General features: G+C 40.9%; 1 protein-coding gene across 4 annotated transcripts in view; it reads left to right on the top strand.

Annotated features, from left to right (window-relative positions):
• The window catches only part of MAPKBP1 (mitogen-activated protein kinase binding protein 1), a 101,592-nt gene that overhangs the window by 72,019 nt on the left and 16,578 nt on the right, over positions 1–12,995 (top strand). For all 4 annotated transcript variants that reach the window (XM_059849506.1, XM_059849505.1, XM_059849507.1 and 1 more), the window contains exons 19-23: positions 499–562; positions 3,949–4,074; positions 10,516–10,664; positions 11,379–11,428; positions 11,958–12,194. In XM_059849506.1, coding sequence (XP_059705489.1) covers positions 499–562; positions 3,949–4,074; positions 10,516–10,664; positions 11,379–11,428; positions 11,958–12,194 — 626 coding nt within the window. The remainder of the gene's footprint in view (positions 1–498; positions 563–3,948; positions 4,075–10,515; positions 10,665–11,378; positions 11,429–11,957; positions 12,195–12,995) is intronic.

Raw genomic sequence — 12,995 nt, forward strand, 5'->3', positions numbered from 1 at the left:
ATCAGACCCTTTCTGAAGATTTCTCCCCACCAAAGTTTACCTAATGGATATTTTTGAATAGATTGTAGTTGGATGAAGTTGTAATATTTTATTGCAAGTTCAATTTTTGCATTTTGCACACAAGCACACACACACACACACACTCACCTGTCAAGCTGTGTATTTATTTACACAGTTTTTCTAATAGCCTGTAAAGTAGTCTGTGATTTTTTTTCAGTGTATATTTAGTTTCTTAATGATATACCCTCAGCTCCTACCATGCAGGAGCTATTCTATTATAGGCAAAAGAGAATTCAGTCTCCTTGTATATTTTGCCATGGATTACCCCTTCCATGTCAAGCCTAGATTCTTGGTTAAATGGTTATGGTAATTGGGGCATATTCACATCTGTGAAGTGTGGATTACTGAGTGCAGACAGGCTATTTGGCTAATGATCTCTTCTGTTCATTTGAATAATTCAGGGAAGATTGGTTTTTTTTTGTGCTTTATTTCTCACAGAGATTGTAACTGGGATGAAATTCAGTAATGACTGCAAACATCTGATCTCTGTTTCTGGTGACAGGTAAGGGGTTTTGCTTGTTTGTGTTATGGCTTATGCCTTCTCATACTAGATGTAACATGTCCTTAGGAAAGGTAGATTTTTTTTTTTTTTTAAGAGATGTTTTATGAATTCCAAATTAATCTTAGAGCTTTCTGAATCCTGAATGTGTGCTGTTGACAAAGCTCACAGAGCTTTTGTTATTGTTTCATGGAATGGGACCCATGTGAAGTATTTCCCTTTTCTGGGAGTAAATACTATTCTGTGCTGGAAAGGAGACAGACATGTGACCTGTTTCCTGACCAGCCTTCAGGCCTGTAATAAAAGGCATCTAGGGCTATTTTTGCTAGTAGTGCCAAAACTTTTTCTTGCAATACTCCTGCTGATGAGGTTTCACCAGGTGAAAGAGTCGGTTTAGCAGCAAGAGGGACAGGCCTGTCCTCACTTTTTGGTCCTGTCTGTACGGTCCTTTTCCCATTCCCCTGAGTCAGCAGTGGTGCAACTGACCCCTCATTCAGCTAAATCAGGTCACTACAACAGTACTCCCCTGAGATGAGTTTTCTGCACATTTAGTGAGCTAAATCAGTTCACTAAAAGCTTAAGCAGTCACCAGACTGAGCCCAAGGGAAAAGGGAGAATACATGCCTAACATGATGATCATACAGGTGAGTGGAGCCAGTGTTTCTGGAATCAGTGAATACTTTAATTCAGCTGAACTGAATAAAATTTTTCCTATGAGAAATGTGGCTCCTGAAGTGCTATTGCAAGTTCAGAGCAACCCAGATTCTCTCTGTCTCTTTGTTTTCAAATTAATAAATCACAGTTGAATTGAAAGAGTGTTTTAGAAGGTGAGTTGTTATAGAACATACAATATATCACCTTATATCTCATCACAGAATAATGAGTTTGGAAGAGACCTCTAAGATCATCGAGTCCAACCTATGCCCTAACACCTCAACTAGACTATAGCACCAAGTGCCATGTCCAGCCTTTTTTTAAACACATCCAAAGATGGTGATTCTACCACCTCCTTGGGAAGAGCATTCCAGTACTTTATTATTCTTTTGGTGAAAAACTTTTTCCTAATATCTAGCCTGTACCTTCCCTGACATAGCTTGGGACTGTGTCCTCTTGTTCTGTCAGTTGCTGCCCGGTGGAAGAGACCAACCCCCACCTGTCTACAACCTCCCTTCAGTTGGTTGTTTCTGTCTTTCAGTAATAAATAAATAATTTCGTTTTCCTCTTTCAAGTGTTTAAATACATTAGGGACAAAAGTTGTAAGAGAAAGAGTCCTTTTGTTGTGAACTTCTCACAAATTCCAGAAACGTGGAAGGTTTGAAGTCCCCAGTGATCCTTGTGATTTAGTGCAACATTCTTTTGTTGACATTTTCATGAGCAAAAGGGCCATTTTCTTTGTTAAGGGTATGAAGGAGGTGGATGAGAAGTGAGGAAAGGATTCCTGAAAAGTTTGCTGTAAGGATATGAGAAAGCATCTTTTTCAAAGGAGAGCAGGGAACAGAGTCTGTTCACACATAGCAGCATGTGCGAAGAGTAGAGCTGAGAATAGAGAGAAAAACAGGGATGAGAAAGGGCATAAGGACTGTGAGATTCATGTGAGGAAAGCAATGCAAGGTAAGAAAAAACTAAACAAAGTTCCCTCCCCAACCCCAGCAAAAGGGGTACGTGGGTGCTTGCTTCTGCAGAGTTTGTGTTGGATGCTAATGTATTCACAGGCTTGGGCTGTTTGCTGCTTGTCTCTAAGTTTGGTAACTGCTGGGGGTGGGATAAATGAACAAGCCAGATTTACTTTCAGAATTTTGTTCCCTCTGTTTCAGTATTTTTTCAGCAGCAGATTATGGTTGCTGTTACTTGGAAAGAGCTGCTCCTTGAGGGGAAACAGCTGGCTGTCTTGGGTTGCCATGGTTCCCAGACGCAGTGCCTCACCCCTTTCTCCTGGTTGAAAAGCTCCAGTTGGGAGGATGAGAGTCTGTTCATGGGCAATGCAAAGTGTCTGTATGTGATTTCAGTAGCTGGGAGCGATGCTCCTGAGCATGGCACTGGGAACAAGAAGGGAATTTTTAGTTTTGCCTTAAAGTCTCCACAGACTGCAAAGATGATGTTAGGGGTTTTTTTGGGTGTGATATGGAAATTTAAACCTTTTTAATTGTTTTTCACGAGAGAGAAAAAAATGAAGATTCAGGTATTCAGGATCTTGGCACTTTTGACATTTGCCTCAGGTCAGGGAGACCAAAGTTCATGGTCATTGTTCAAAATGGCAAAGCAAATTAATGTTTACAAGCTATCAAGAAAGAAGGAAAAGCCAGTCGTTGAAAAATCTTCTGTGTATTGGAGTACACATGAGTATACTGTCACTGATGGGTCTTGAAGAACTGAATTAAATCCTCTTTGGATTCCAAAGTAGGATGCAAGATTTTATAAGTGATAGCCAAAGTACCATCTCTGTTTCTACATCAGCGTAGGTATACCCAGCTAGACAGGAAAGATGACTGAGATGAAAAGAATTAGTTAACACTGAGGTTTAATTTCAAAGACAGTGCTGGTCATTTTACTTTCTAATAGCTGAAGATGAGATACAGTATTCTTTAATGTGATGAGGAATATTTTTTAAACTGAATTTCTGAAGAAATTAATGAAATGAGACCGCATTGTTTGTTTCTTTCTCTCAAATGTTTTTCCTTCTCTCAAATGCTTTTGAGTTCACTGACCAAATTCAGTGAAATTTCACAGAATATTTCACAGAACATTCTGAATTGGAAGGGGCCCACAAGGATCATCAAATCCAGTTCTGAAATGAGTGGCCCTTACAGGAATTGAACCCATGGGCTTGGTGTTATTAGCTCTGTGCTCTGACTAGCTGAGCTAATGGCTGTGTAAATTCTGTGCAAGCATCCTGTAGGGAGTCCCAAGTAAAACGCTAGAAGCACCTTGCTGCAAAAAGTACTTCCACTTGAGCTCAACTGTTAATACTGCAGAGACTCCATGGGATGGTGGGCATTAGGAAGGCCTTGCCTTTGGGGGTAGGGGCAGTCAGAGACTTCAGCTTAGCTGCTGTTAGAGGATGCAAGGGGCATCTGTAGGCTCCACTTATCCTGCTGACCACAGAGGGACTTGCTGCAGCATTTCCTTCAGCAGCTGGTCAGATAGTCAAAAAAGGTATAGAATCAGAGATGAGTCTATGTAAATATCTCTGCAGTTGATCTTACTCACAGGGAGGCTTTGACAGGCAGGTTTAGCCCTTTCATCACAATGTGATGGGATTGAGTTTCTGTGAAGCTGTTTCTGCATGTCTCTGCCACAGACAGAAGGGCTCTTGTTTGTCTATGCAGTGGGAATTTGTATCAATAAACTGAACTGAGACTTGATCCCAGCCTCACATTTCTCTCTTTCAGCTGCATCTTCATCTGGCGTCTGAGCTCAGAGATGACCATCAACATGCGGCAGCGACTGTCGGACATGAAACAGAGAGGGAAGCAGGCAGAGAAGTCTCCTCCTCACAAGGCAGCTGGACTCATGAGGTGAGCAGAGCAGGCTGAGAATGGGTGGCTGGCTGTGTAGGGTGGAATGTGAAAGTGTGGCACTGGGATTCACCTGTAAGGCTTTTGGTGTCTTCACTGATAGTGTTCTTCCTAAAGTTCTCTTATTCGACTTTTGAATCTGGTTTTGTACCCCCCTTCTTTGGATATAGAAACCAGATTGGGATCTTCCAGGCAGGCTTAGTGTGCCTCACTGATTGCAATATGTATGCAATGCCTCTTGTGTCTTAATTTAGTTTAATGATGTGGTCAGAAACTTTATTAAGCAGTTCACCTAGGAATACTGAGGATGGTACACAGAATTCCAGCAGGGAAGCTGTGATCCTTCATGAGTAAAGTTCTTTAGATCTAATCTGAATGCAACTTAAAGGCTGTTTTCTGTGGTGTCAGTATACCTGTGAGCTCTATGAGTTGGCTATGTTGATCATAATTCTAAAAGAGTCCTTACACTTTTGCTGTTTCTTTGTTAACTATTTTCTGGAGGCTGTGAAAAAATTCAGCTAAAATAATTATAATATGAATAATAAATACAAAAATAAATTAAATGAGAAAAGCTCTTGCTAGCTGAATATTTTTTTTTTTTTGCTAGGTAAACAACGTATCTAAAAACAAACTACTGCAGCCAACAAGTGGAATAGATCTAAATTTATCTAGTGACCTTTCTTTTAAAAGTGGTGCTTCTGTTTTTAAGCAGAACAAGAGTGACAGAGTATTTTTGATTATTAGTCTAATGTGTTTGGTTTCTCTGTAGTTTGTAAGTAACTGAGACTGAGTTGGACTGTAAGTAATGCAGGGGAGAATCCTGACCAACCTGTTATGAGATCACAGTGGGGGGAAAAAAGGGTAAATGCAGATTTTTTTGTTCCTGTGTCCCAAATGACTGCACATGGAGTTCTGGATATAAAAGTACCAAAGCATTGGAAGGATTACCACACTGGGTTTTGAGTGTCACAAGAACTTTCCCACTCCCTTTGGGAGCAAGCAATGTTGTAACAAGTCTGTCTACATAGTTTTGTTTTGGAAAGTCTTGATCTGCTCATTCCTGAAGTGAGTCTTGTCTGATAAGTGCTTTTGGTAACGATACTGGGAAAACTCAGGAAGCCTTTTTTCTAGCCAAAGTTCTGGATCTGTCAAGCAATGTGCTTTTTATAGCAGTCTCTCTATTATTCCAGCAGCTGCAGCCTTACCCTACCAAGGCTCAGCCTGTGACAGATAATCCCAGTCCCGTTCCTGGTGAGGTGATACTTGTTTCCATCACAGACGCTCGCTGAAGGGCGGTGCTAGTGCCACGCCAAGCCCAGAACTTTAGTAAACTTGTTTGGTAGCCTCTTTGCAAGCCTGCAATCTACTTGTCAGCTTTGAAAGCTTGTTTTCAGTTTTGATCGTCCGCTGTGGTCACTGGAGATCAGCAAAGATATAATTCCCAGAGCCTTTTGGATTGGTACTGACAATGGAAGAAGAGCCTAGTGGACCAGCATTATTGAGGTGGGAGAAGAAAAATTAATGAACTTGAGTGAAATTTGTTTTCTAGGTGCCCTGTGCCTGTTCTGATTGTTTCCAAAGCCTGTCTTTATAGGTTGCAGTAGAGAGTTGAGTTGCAACTTGTGGTGTAAAATGGTTGTCTCAAAAGACTGGCAGTAGTATGAGAAAGCTCCCTGCCTTGTGATAAGTCTTTTGTTCTACTAGATCTTCTCTAGAACAGTACTGCTAGAATTTGGTGGGGGATGTAACACATTCTGCTATTATCATGGTATGGGTGTATTACATGATGAATAATCAAAATAATGCTGGGGTAGCAGAATTGATCTGAGGAGACAATGGGGAGATAAGATTTCCAATTCAGGATAGTCTATCCAGTTGCAACTGTCAGGGCAGGAATTAACCCAGGTGAGTAACATCAGCAGTGTAAACACACAGAAGATGCCTTTTTGGGTCAAACTAGTGTTCCACAAAGCCCAGTATTCTGCTTGTGACCCTGACAAATGGAAGATGCTATTTAGTGAGACACTCTGTGAGCCTTGCTGTATGAAGCTTGTGGTCCATTTGCCTCAAGCTCCATTGTTACATTAGGGGTGTTAGGAGGTACATTTCTACCTTTTTCCTTTGCTATCTGGACATGGACCAATTGTCCACTGAGTTTGTATAAATTCTTTTTGAGCTTCACAATATTGTCTGCCTCTGCAGTCTCCTTTGGTGACAAGTTCCTGGAGTTCACTGCTCTCTGTGGAAAGAAGGACTTTTCTTGTCTCTGTTAAAGCACATTCCTACTAGTTTTCATTAAAGTCCTTTGCTTCTGTTTATTGTGAGCTCTGGTGGTCTTTTGGTCTGCAGCCAGTTATTGGTAGTGCCCATGGTTTTGTAAACCTTTTTCATAACTTCTCTTTATCCAACCTGTTCTCTAAAGAGTCCCTCCAGAGCATTTTCTGTCCCTCCAAAAATTTTTAGAGACTGAAGTTTCTTCTCTGAATGATTTGTCTGACTCACCTTTATGGGACATTGTATTACCTTGGAATTGCTCTGACCTGTAAGACCCACAGTTCTCCATTGTGTGCCTGAGAGCCTTTGAGTTCTACCTCTGGTTATGGTAATTGCAGATGTGTGCTTTTTTTCCTGAACATGAGCAGCTTTGATAGTCTGGAGTAATAGAACTTGTACTCAGTCGATATTGCTGGTACTTTTTAGTTTTAAGGCTTTTATATTTTCAGTGACGGAATCATGTAAAGGTCATTTATTAGGGTTTTGGTTTTGATCCAAGTATGCCTTTATAGTTAAGAAAAGCTTGTCTCAAATTTTAAGCTGATTTTACAGTGGAATGTTTGCAGTGCTTATAGTCATGTTTTAAAAATCACTTTATCTGTGGCTTTCCTTGAGTCTTTAGTATAATAGCAGGAGAAAAAAAAATTATCCAAGTTAAATTGTCTAAAAGTTATATATGTACAGTGAAGAAGTACTGTGTGCTGTCAGAAATATTTGGAAAGAAGAGCTCCTTATCAAATTCTCAGTGGGTCTTGTCCAGTCCAGGAAAGCTGTGTTGTTTCCAGGGCTTAGAGTGGGGCAAGCTTTTGATGCCTTATCAGAAATGGTGCCTCAGTCTGTGATGAACTAGTGCAATTATTACACTAGGGAAACTCTGAAGTCAGTGCACTGTGATCTTTCTGTGGGGAAAAGCAGAATAATTTTCCTTTTAAAACACTTCAGCATTTGAGGGGGAAGCAGGAGGATATAATTTGCTGGTGATACCTACCACACAGGGTGTTACAGTTTCATAAATACATCTCTAAAGCTGAGGGTTTAAGTAGCACAAGATCCGAGTGGGAATGCTGATGACATACCTCTTTAAATGGATTGTTGCCATTCTTGTCTGCTTTGTTTTGTTTTGAGAAAGCAAAACAGGGTTGGGTTCAGGTCATACAAAAGCATACAGAGTACCTATTATCAGATGTCTGAATACCAGAACTCCATAATGACATATGGCACTTTTAAGTCTATACCATGTCCTGAAGACTTTCTAATTTAAAGTCCTTCCCTTCCATTCAGCCTGTACTGTCTGACCCTTCAAAAGCTGGGAGCTGAAGAGCAACTGGCACTGCTGACTTGTGTAGAACAACATCCAGGTTGTGGTGAGCTGGGAGTTTTCCTCTTCTCCCAGGCAACTAGCAATAGAGCAAGGGAAAATGACCTCCAGTTGTGCCAAGGAAAGTTCATGTTGGATGTTAGGAAAAGTTTCTTCACTGAAAGAGTGGTTAAGCACTGGAACAGGGTCCCAAGGGAAAATTGTTGAGTCACCACCCCTGAAAGTGTTAAAAAATGAGTACACATGACACTCCATGATATGGTTTAGTTGGGCATGGTGATATTAAGTCAAATGTTGGACTTGATGATCTTGGAGGTATTTTCCAGCCTTAATGATTCTGTGCTATTAGAATGGGATAGTTCCTCAGCAAAGAAGATGAACAATTACAATTGAAACACTTGCTCTGCGTCACATGCATCTTGAGAATTGGACATGCCTGTACATGCTATTCTGGAATAGCTACTCTGAAACATTCATTCTGGTATAATGATGCTTTGGGGTTTGGCTCTTGGAAGGAATTCAGCAAACCCAAGAAGTCTCACTCCTTAATTTTCAAAATGCTCTCATGTTGTGCTTATTTGGAAACAGCTTCTGTTCTTGAAACCTCACTGTACATTATACTGACTCCTATCAAAGCATGAAAAGGAACTGAGGAAGAGTATTGAGGAGATGTGTGCAACAGGGGGCTTAGGAAAAAATCCACAGTACGTGGGGGAAGGCAGGGAAAGAAAGGAGAAATAATGAAGTCTGAATAGAAGGGTTGACTTGGGCAAGAACAACAGTTAAAACACTAAAGACCTTGTGAACCTAGTTTTCATTTCAGGAGTATCTCAGTTTCAAGTCAGGGACCCAGGATCATTTTGAAAATATCATTAATTCATCTGTCTCCCTTCAAGTTACAGAACTGAGTTTGAAAAGCATACTTGAGTTGTAAAAAGAAGGATGTGGAAGAGGGGCATGAATTTTTGCTGGGATAATGCAAGATGACATTATGTTTATATCAAATACATTACTTCATAACTTGTTTATCTCTTTCTCTGAAGTATGAAAAAACCCATCTGACTTCCAAATATGTTTTGCATTCTCTTACTCTGCTACTTTAAGGACAGTGGAACATACTTTTCCCCCCTCCCCTCACCAATTTTTTCAGTCACCATCTGATGGACAGGGGCCATCTTTCTATTTGTAGCGTAAAACACCTGGATGGCAATCCTCCCTTCTCCATTTAAACCAATGCCAGTACACATAGGAGCTTGGCAAACCCATAATCTTGCCTTGCCACATCACCTCATCATTGTGAGGTATTCAACCAGCTAGATGTTTAAAGGACTAATAATCCAACCCTTCTGTCTCAATGAACTCCACAAACAACCATGATGAACACAAGCAGAAGGATGCTATCAAAGTTACCGATACAAAGTTAATATTGCCTACCATGAATAAATGTAATTAATATATATCATAGGATGAAACATGGCATAACCTCAAGCATACTGTGGTGCTTGAGCTTGTCAGGATTCCCCTGTCTAGACACAAGAACCTGAGAGTGACAAGATGAGCATGCAAGGAGACAGTAGAAAAGTTGAAGAGACTGACAAACTCAAATGTCAAAAGTAGATGTGGATGACCAAAATGGAACTTTTTCACTTGAGAACTCTGTAGGCTGCAGTCAGTTTCACTTTTCTTTTTGCCAGAGCATTTCGAAGCTCATCTGAAATGGTTGAGTACTTATTACTCCTAATGAAATGGAAATTGATGTTCTGCCATTACACAGGAAGAGAAAAGATTAAAATACCTTAACTGCTTCTTACCATGTTTCAATACTGCCTGTGATCTGTCAGCTGCAGGAGAAGTTGATCCCTCACCAGACTGCTCTGTATTTGGTGGATGAGCTATTTTTATTTCATGAATAATGCTTGACACTCAACACTCACCAGTGATATCCTATAAATGTCACTTATGATGAGTTCAGCACTCTAGCTCAAGGCCATGGAGTAGGGGCTACTCAAATCTGTTTGTTGGGAATTCTTCTTTCTTAAATTATTGTCCAAAAATTTATTTGTTCATTTGATTCTGTGGACTGAAGGAGTGTGCAGAGGAAAGGGAAGAGGAGAAGAAAGAGGTAGAGTGAAATTTGATGTTACTGAGTGTCCTTGATTGGTGGTGGCAATTCTGTGCTGGGAGTGCCTCTGAGGTGTGTATGGTAAAACTTTTCTTGATCTACTTAAACCAAAGATCTGCATAAGATATGTTTTACATGATCCTTGTGCTTTAAAGTTAAAATAGTCAGTATGGTGCTCTTACAGTGTGTGGGCTGTGTCTTCAGGGTCTGCCTGGAGGAATCCTTGAAATGAACCTGTCTCTTATGGGTTAATTTGCCATAAATCCAATTACTTTCAAACAGAGACTATCTCTGACATTTTTGATGTGTAAATCAGTTCCAGAGAAGAAATGCTTAAGGGTGGGAAAAATATTTGCCTTTCAAATGTAATCTACCATCTTGACCTTATCAATTGGCAGAGTCTGAAATGGAAGGCCCAGTTTAATTCCATTTTTCTTTCTCACACTTGTTTACTTCTGATTTCCGTCAACCTTCCACATGTACGAGAACATTGTTGTGGCAGCGTCTGTCCACAGAACGTTGTTGTGACAGGATCTGCAAATCTTTGTGCAGGGTTTAGCTTGCCCTGTTTCTCAGAGGTGGGCTGTGCTAGAGCAAGGGCTGTTTGAGAGAGTTGAGGCAGCCTCCTGAATATGGATGGAGATAAGGTGGAGAACTGGTGTAAGGATTGAAATGGTGGGCAGTTCGTGCACAAACCATAATACTCCTTCTAATTCCTGCCTTCCAGGCATGAGTCCATTTCTGCCCTGTCCTCTGTGCCTGCACTCTCATCAGACAGCGATAAGGATGGTGAAGATGAAGGCAATGATGAAGATGAGTTACGAGGGCTGCAGTCTTTCCATATTCAGTCCAACTGCAACAATGAGAGAGACTCAGGTATAAATGGGAGAGGGACATGAGCAGAGCTGGAGGAAAATGGCATAGATGTGAAGGGAGGACAAGATGAGAGACACTGGCTTAGGGATAATAAGGTATGGGCAGAAAGAGAGAGGCCAAAGCAGAGGCACAGGGATAGATACCAATGGATAATGTGGACCTGCCCATTCCTGCGTCTGAAGAGGGGTGCATTTCAGAGTTCTCTGTCTAGAAATGCAGTTGTCAAATTGGCAAGTTTCTTGCTAGTTCCACCTGGCTAAAGAAGTTTTGAATTAATTTCATGGGCTGGGGTCTACAAGCTATTAAAATTCTGCAGAAACCAAAAGAGATCAAGATATCTCCTCAAAAGAGAGAATTTTAGAGATGTCTGATAAAACTTGGAGTAGAGATTGCTGTTGTTAATTTGATGTATTTTTACCACAGATGGTACTGTGTATTGGAACAGATTTTTTTTCCCAAGCCTCTGGGAGGGCACTGCACTGTTGCAAGTGTTCTGCAGTGGTCTGCTGATTCAATGGATATCTTAAATAAAACTGTGTGTCTCCATCAAAATTTTGATACAATGATTTGGGTAGTCAGTGGGAAAGCATGTGTTGACAGTGGTTCAAAAGGTGTAGTAATACTGCCTTTGTTGAAAGATGAGGTAAGAGGTTGTTCAAAAGCTGGACTGTTGGCTAGGATGTCAACTAGGTGCATGTCTCTTTACCTTTGCAGATCCAGACCTTACCCTCTCAAGAAGCCTTTCCCACTGGGAAATGAGGAGGGTGAGTTACTAAACCTTCAGATTGTATTTCTTGTAACAAGGAAACTGAAGGAGAAATTCCTGGAGAGATTAAAATCTTCATTTGCGCATGTGGGAAAGGTGCAGCTGTGGTGGGAAACCATTGAGAAGCCTCTCTCTGAAGAATGATTTAGAGATGGTAAAATAGAGCCTAGTTAAGGAGACTAGGGTGTTTGGAGTCCAGAGCTGCACTTGGGATTTTTACATCAGTCTTTTTCCATCAGATGTTATGCTTTTGTCTTTTCATTTTTGATCTGAATCTCATGTGGTGCTGAAGCTGTTCATATACTTAGATCTGAGCAAGACATTTAACTGTTCAGTTGTGCAAGAAGCAGCAACAAAAGTATCATTTTTACTTGATGCTTTATAATTAAAGGTGCCTTTCAGGCTGTCTCTTAGACAGTTTTGAGGCGGACACAATTATATTTTTCTGTCTTTCTTGTGTTTTTTCTCCTATTTTTTTGTCATCCAAACTCAGTCTCTAAGACAGTCTGTGTTTTAATTTCCTTCAGGCCAAAGAGATAGCGGCCATCCAGCGCTCAGAGGCACCAATGAGCAAGATGCCCCGGCAGCGTAGTCGCTGGTCCCAGCCGAGCAGCAGCATAGAGATGACTGTGAAATCCATGCTTGACCTGCGCCAGCTGGAGTCCTTCTCTGTATCCCGTTCTCCAAGTCGAGACTCGCTGTCTCAAAACAGCAATGGGGACGACAGAGAAGAGCACACTGACCTTCCTGTGCACATCAACAAAGTAAGGGCAGTACTGCTCTGAGGAGGGGAACCCACTCTGAGTGCATCTGTCCTTCATCTAGTTGTTATTACCTACATTTACTACTACCTGAGGCCATTCTTTTTATTGTTAAAGGTCTTCTAAATAACTTTTGAGGAACTTTATTAGATGGCTTTATTGTAATTAATGCTCCTGCAATGTGTGATTCTGCTGTCTTATCGCAGAGATCATGTGGGGTCAAGGTTTCTCTTCAATGGCAGGAAGACCTCATATTTGCTTTTAGCTCTTTGAATATTTATGTCAAAAACAAGCTGAGAAGTTGAACTTGGAGATACAGGTGTGTAAAAACTTCGTAACCTGTTAGCTCACTCTGCTGGGATGCAGTTTCTTGACTCCAGTAACCACTGGGATGCAGCTCACATGAAGCCCATAATGCTGGCCATGCTAGATGAGTAAATTCTCTTTGATCTTTGTATTGATGGGTCACAGCAAGTAATGTGTGCTCATCCTCAGAAAGCTAGTGCCTATTTTCCAGTAGCAGTCTGTCCAGTGCTTAGCTTCATTAGAAGTTTTCCCTCCCCTATAACTGTGTGACTGAGAAGAGGATTCAGATTGTTGTGTGCAGTAATTCAGTTTTTGAGCTGAAATGGCCCAGTTTTGTGAATTGTCCAATCAGTCTATAGAAGGTAATGGAGGAACTTGCTGCCACATGGCTTATACTCCTGATGTGTGATCAAAGAGTACTTACCAAAGAACTTTAGGGAATTGCAAACAGGAAACAAACCTGGAAAGTACAGCAGTAGTCTGGCAAGTTCAGTAAAT

This window comes from Haemorhous mexicanus, chromosome 6 (assembly GCF_027477595.1).
Source record: "Haemorhous mexicanus isolate bHaeMex1 chromosome 6, bHaeMex1.pri, whole genome shotgun sequence".
NCBI classification, from domain to species: domain Eukaryota; kingdom Metazoa; phylum Chordata; class Aves; order Passeriformes; family Fringillidae; genus Haemorhous; species Haemorhous mexicanus.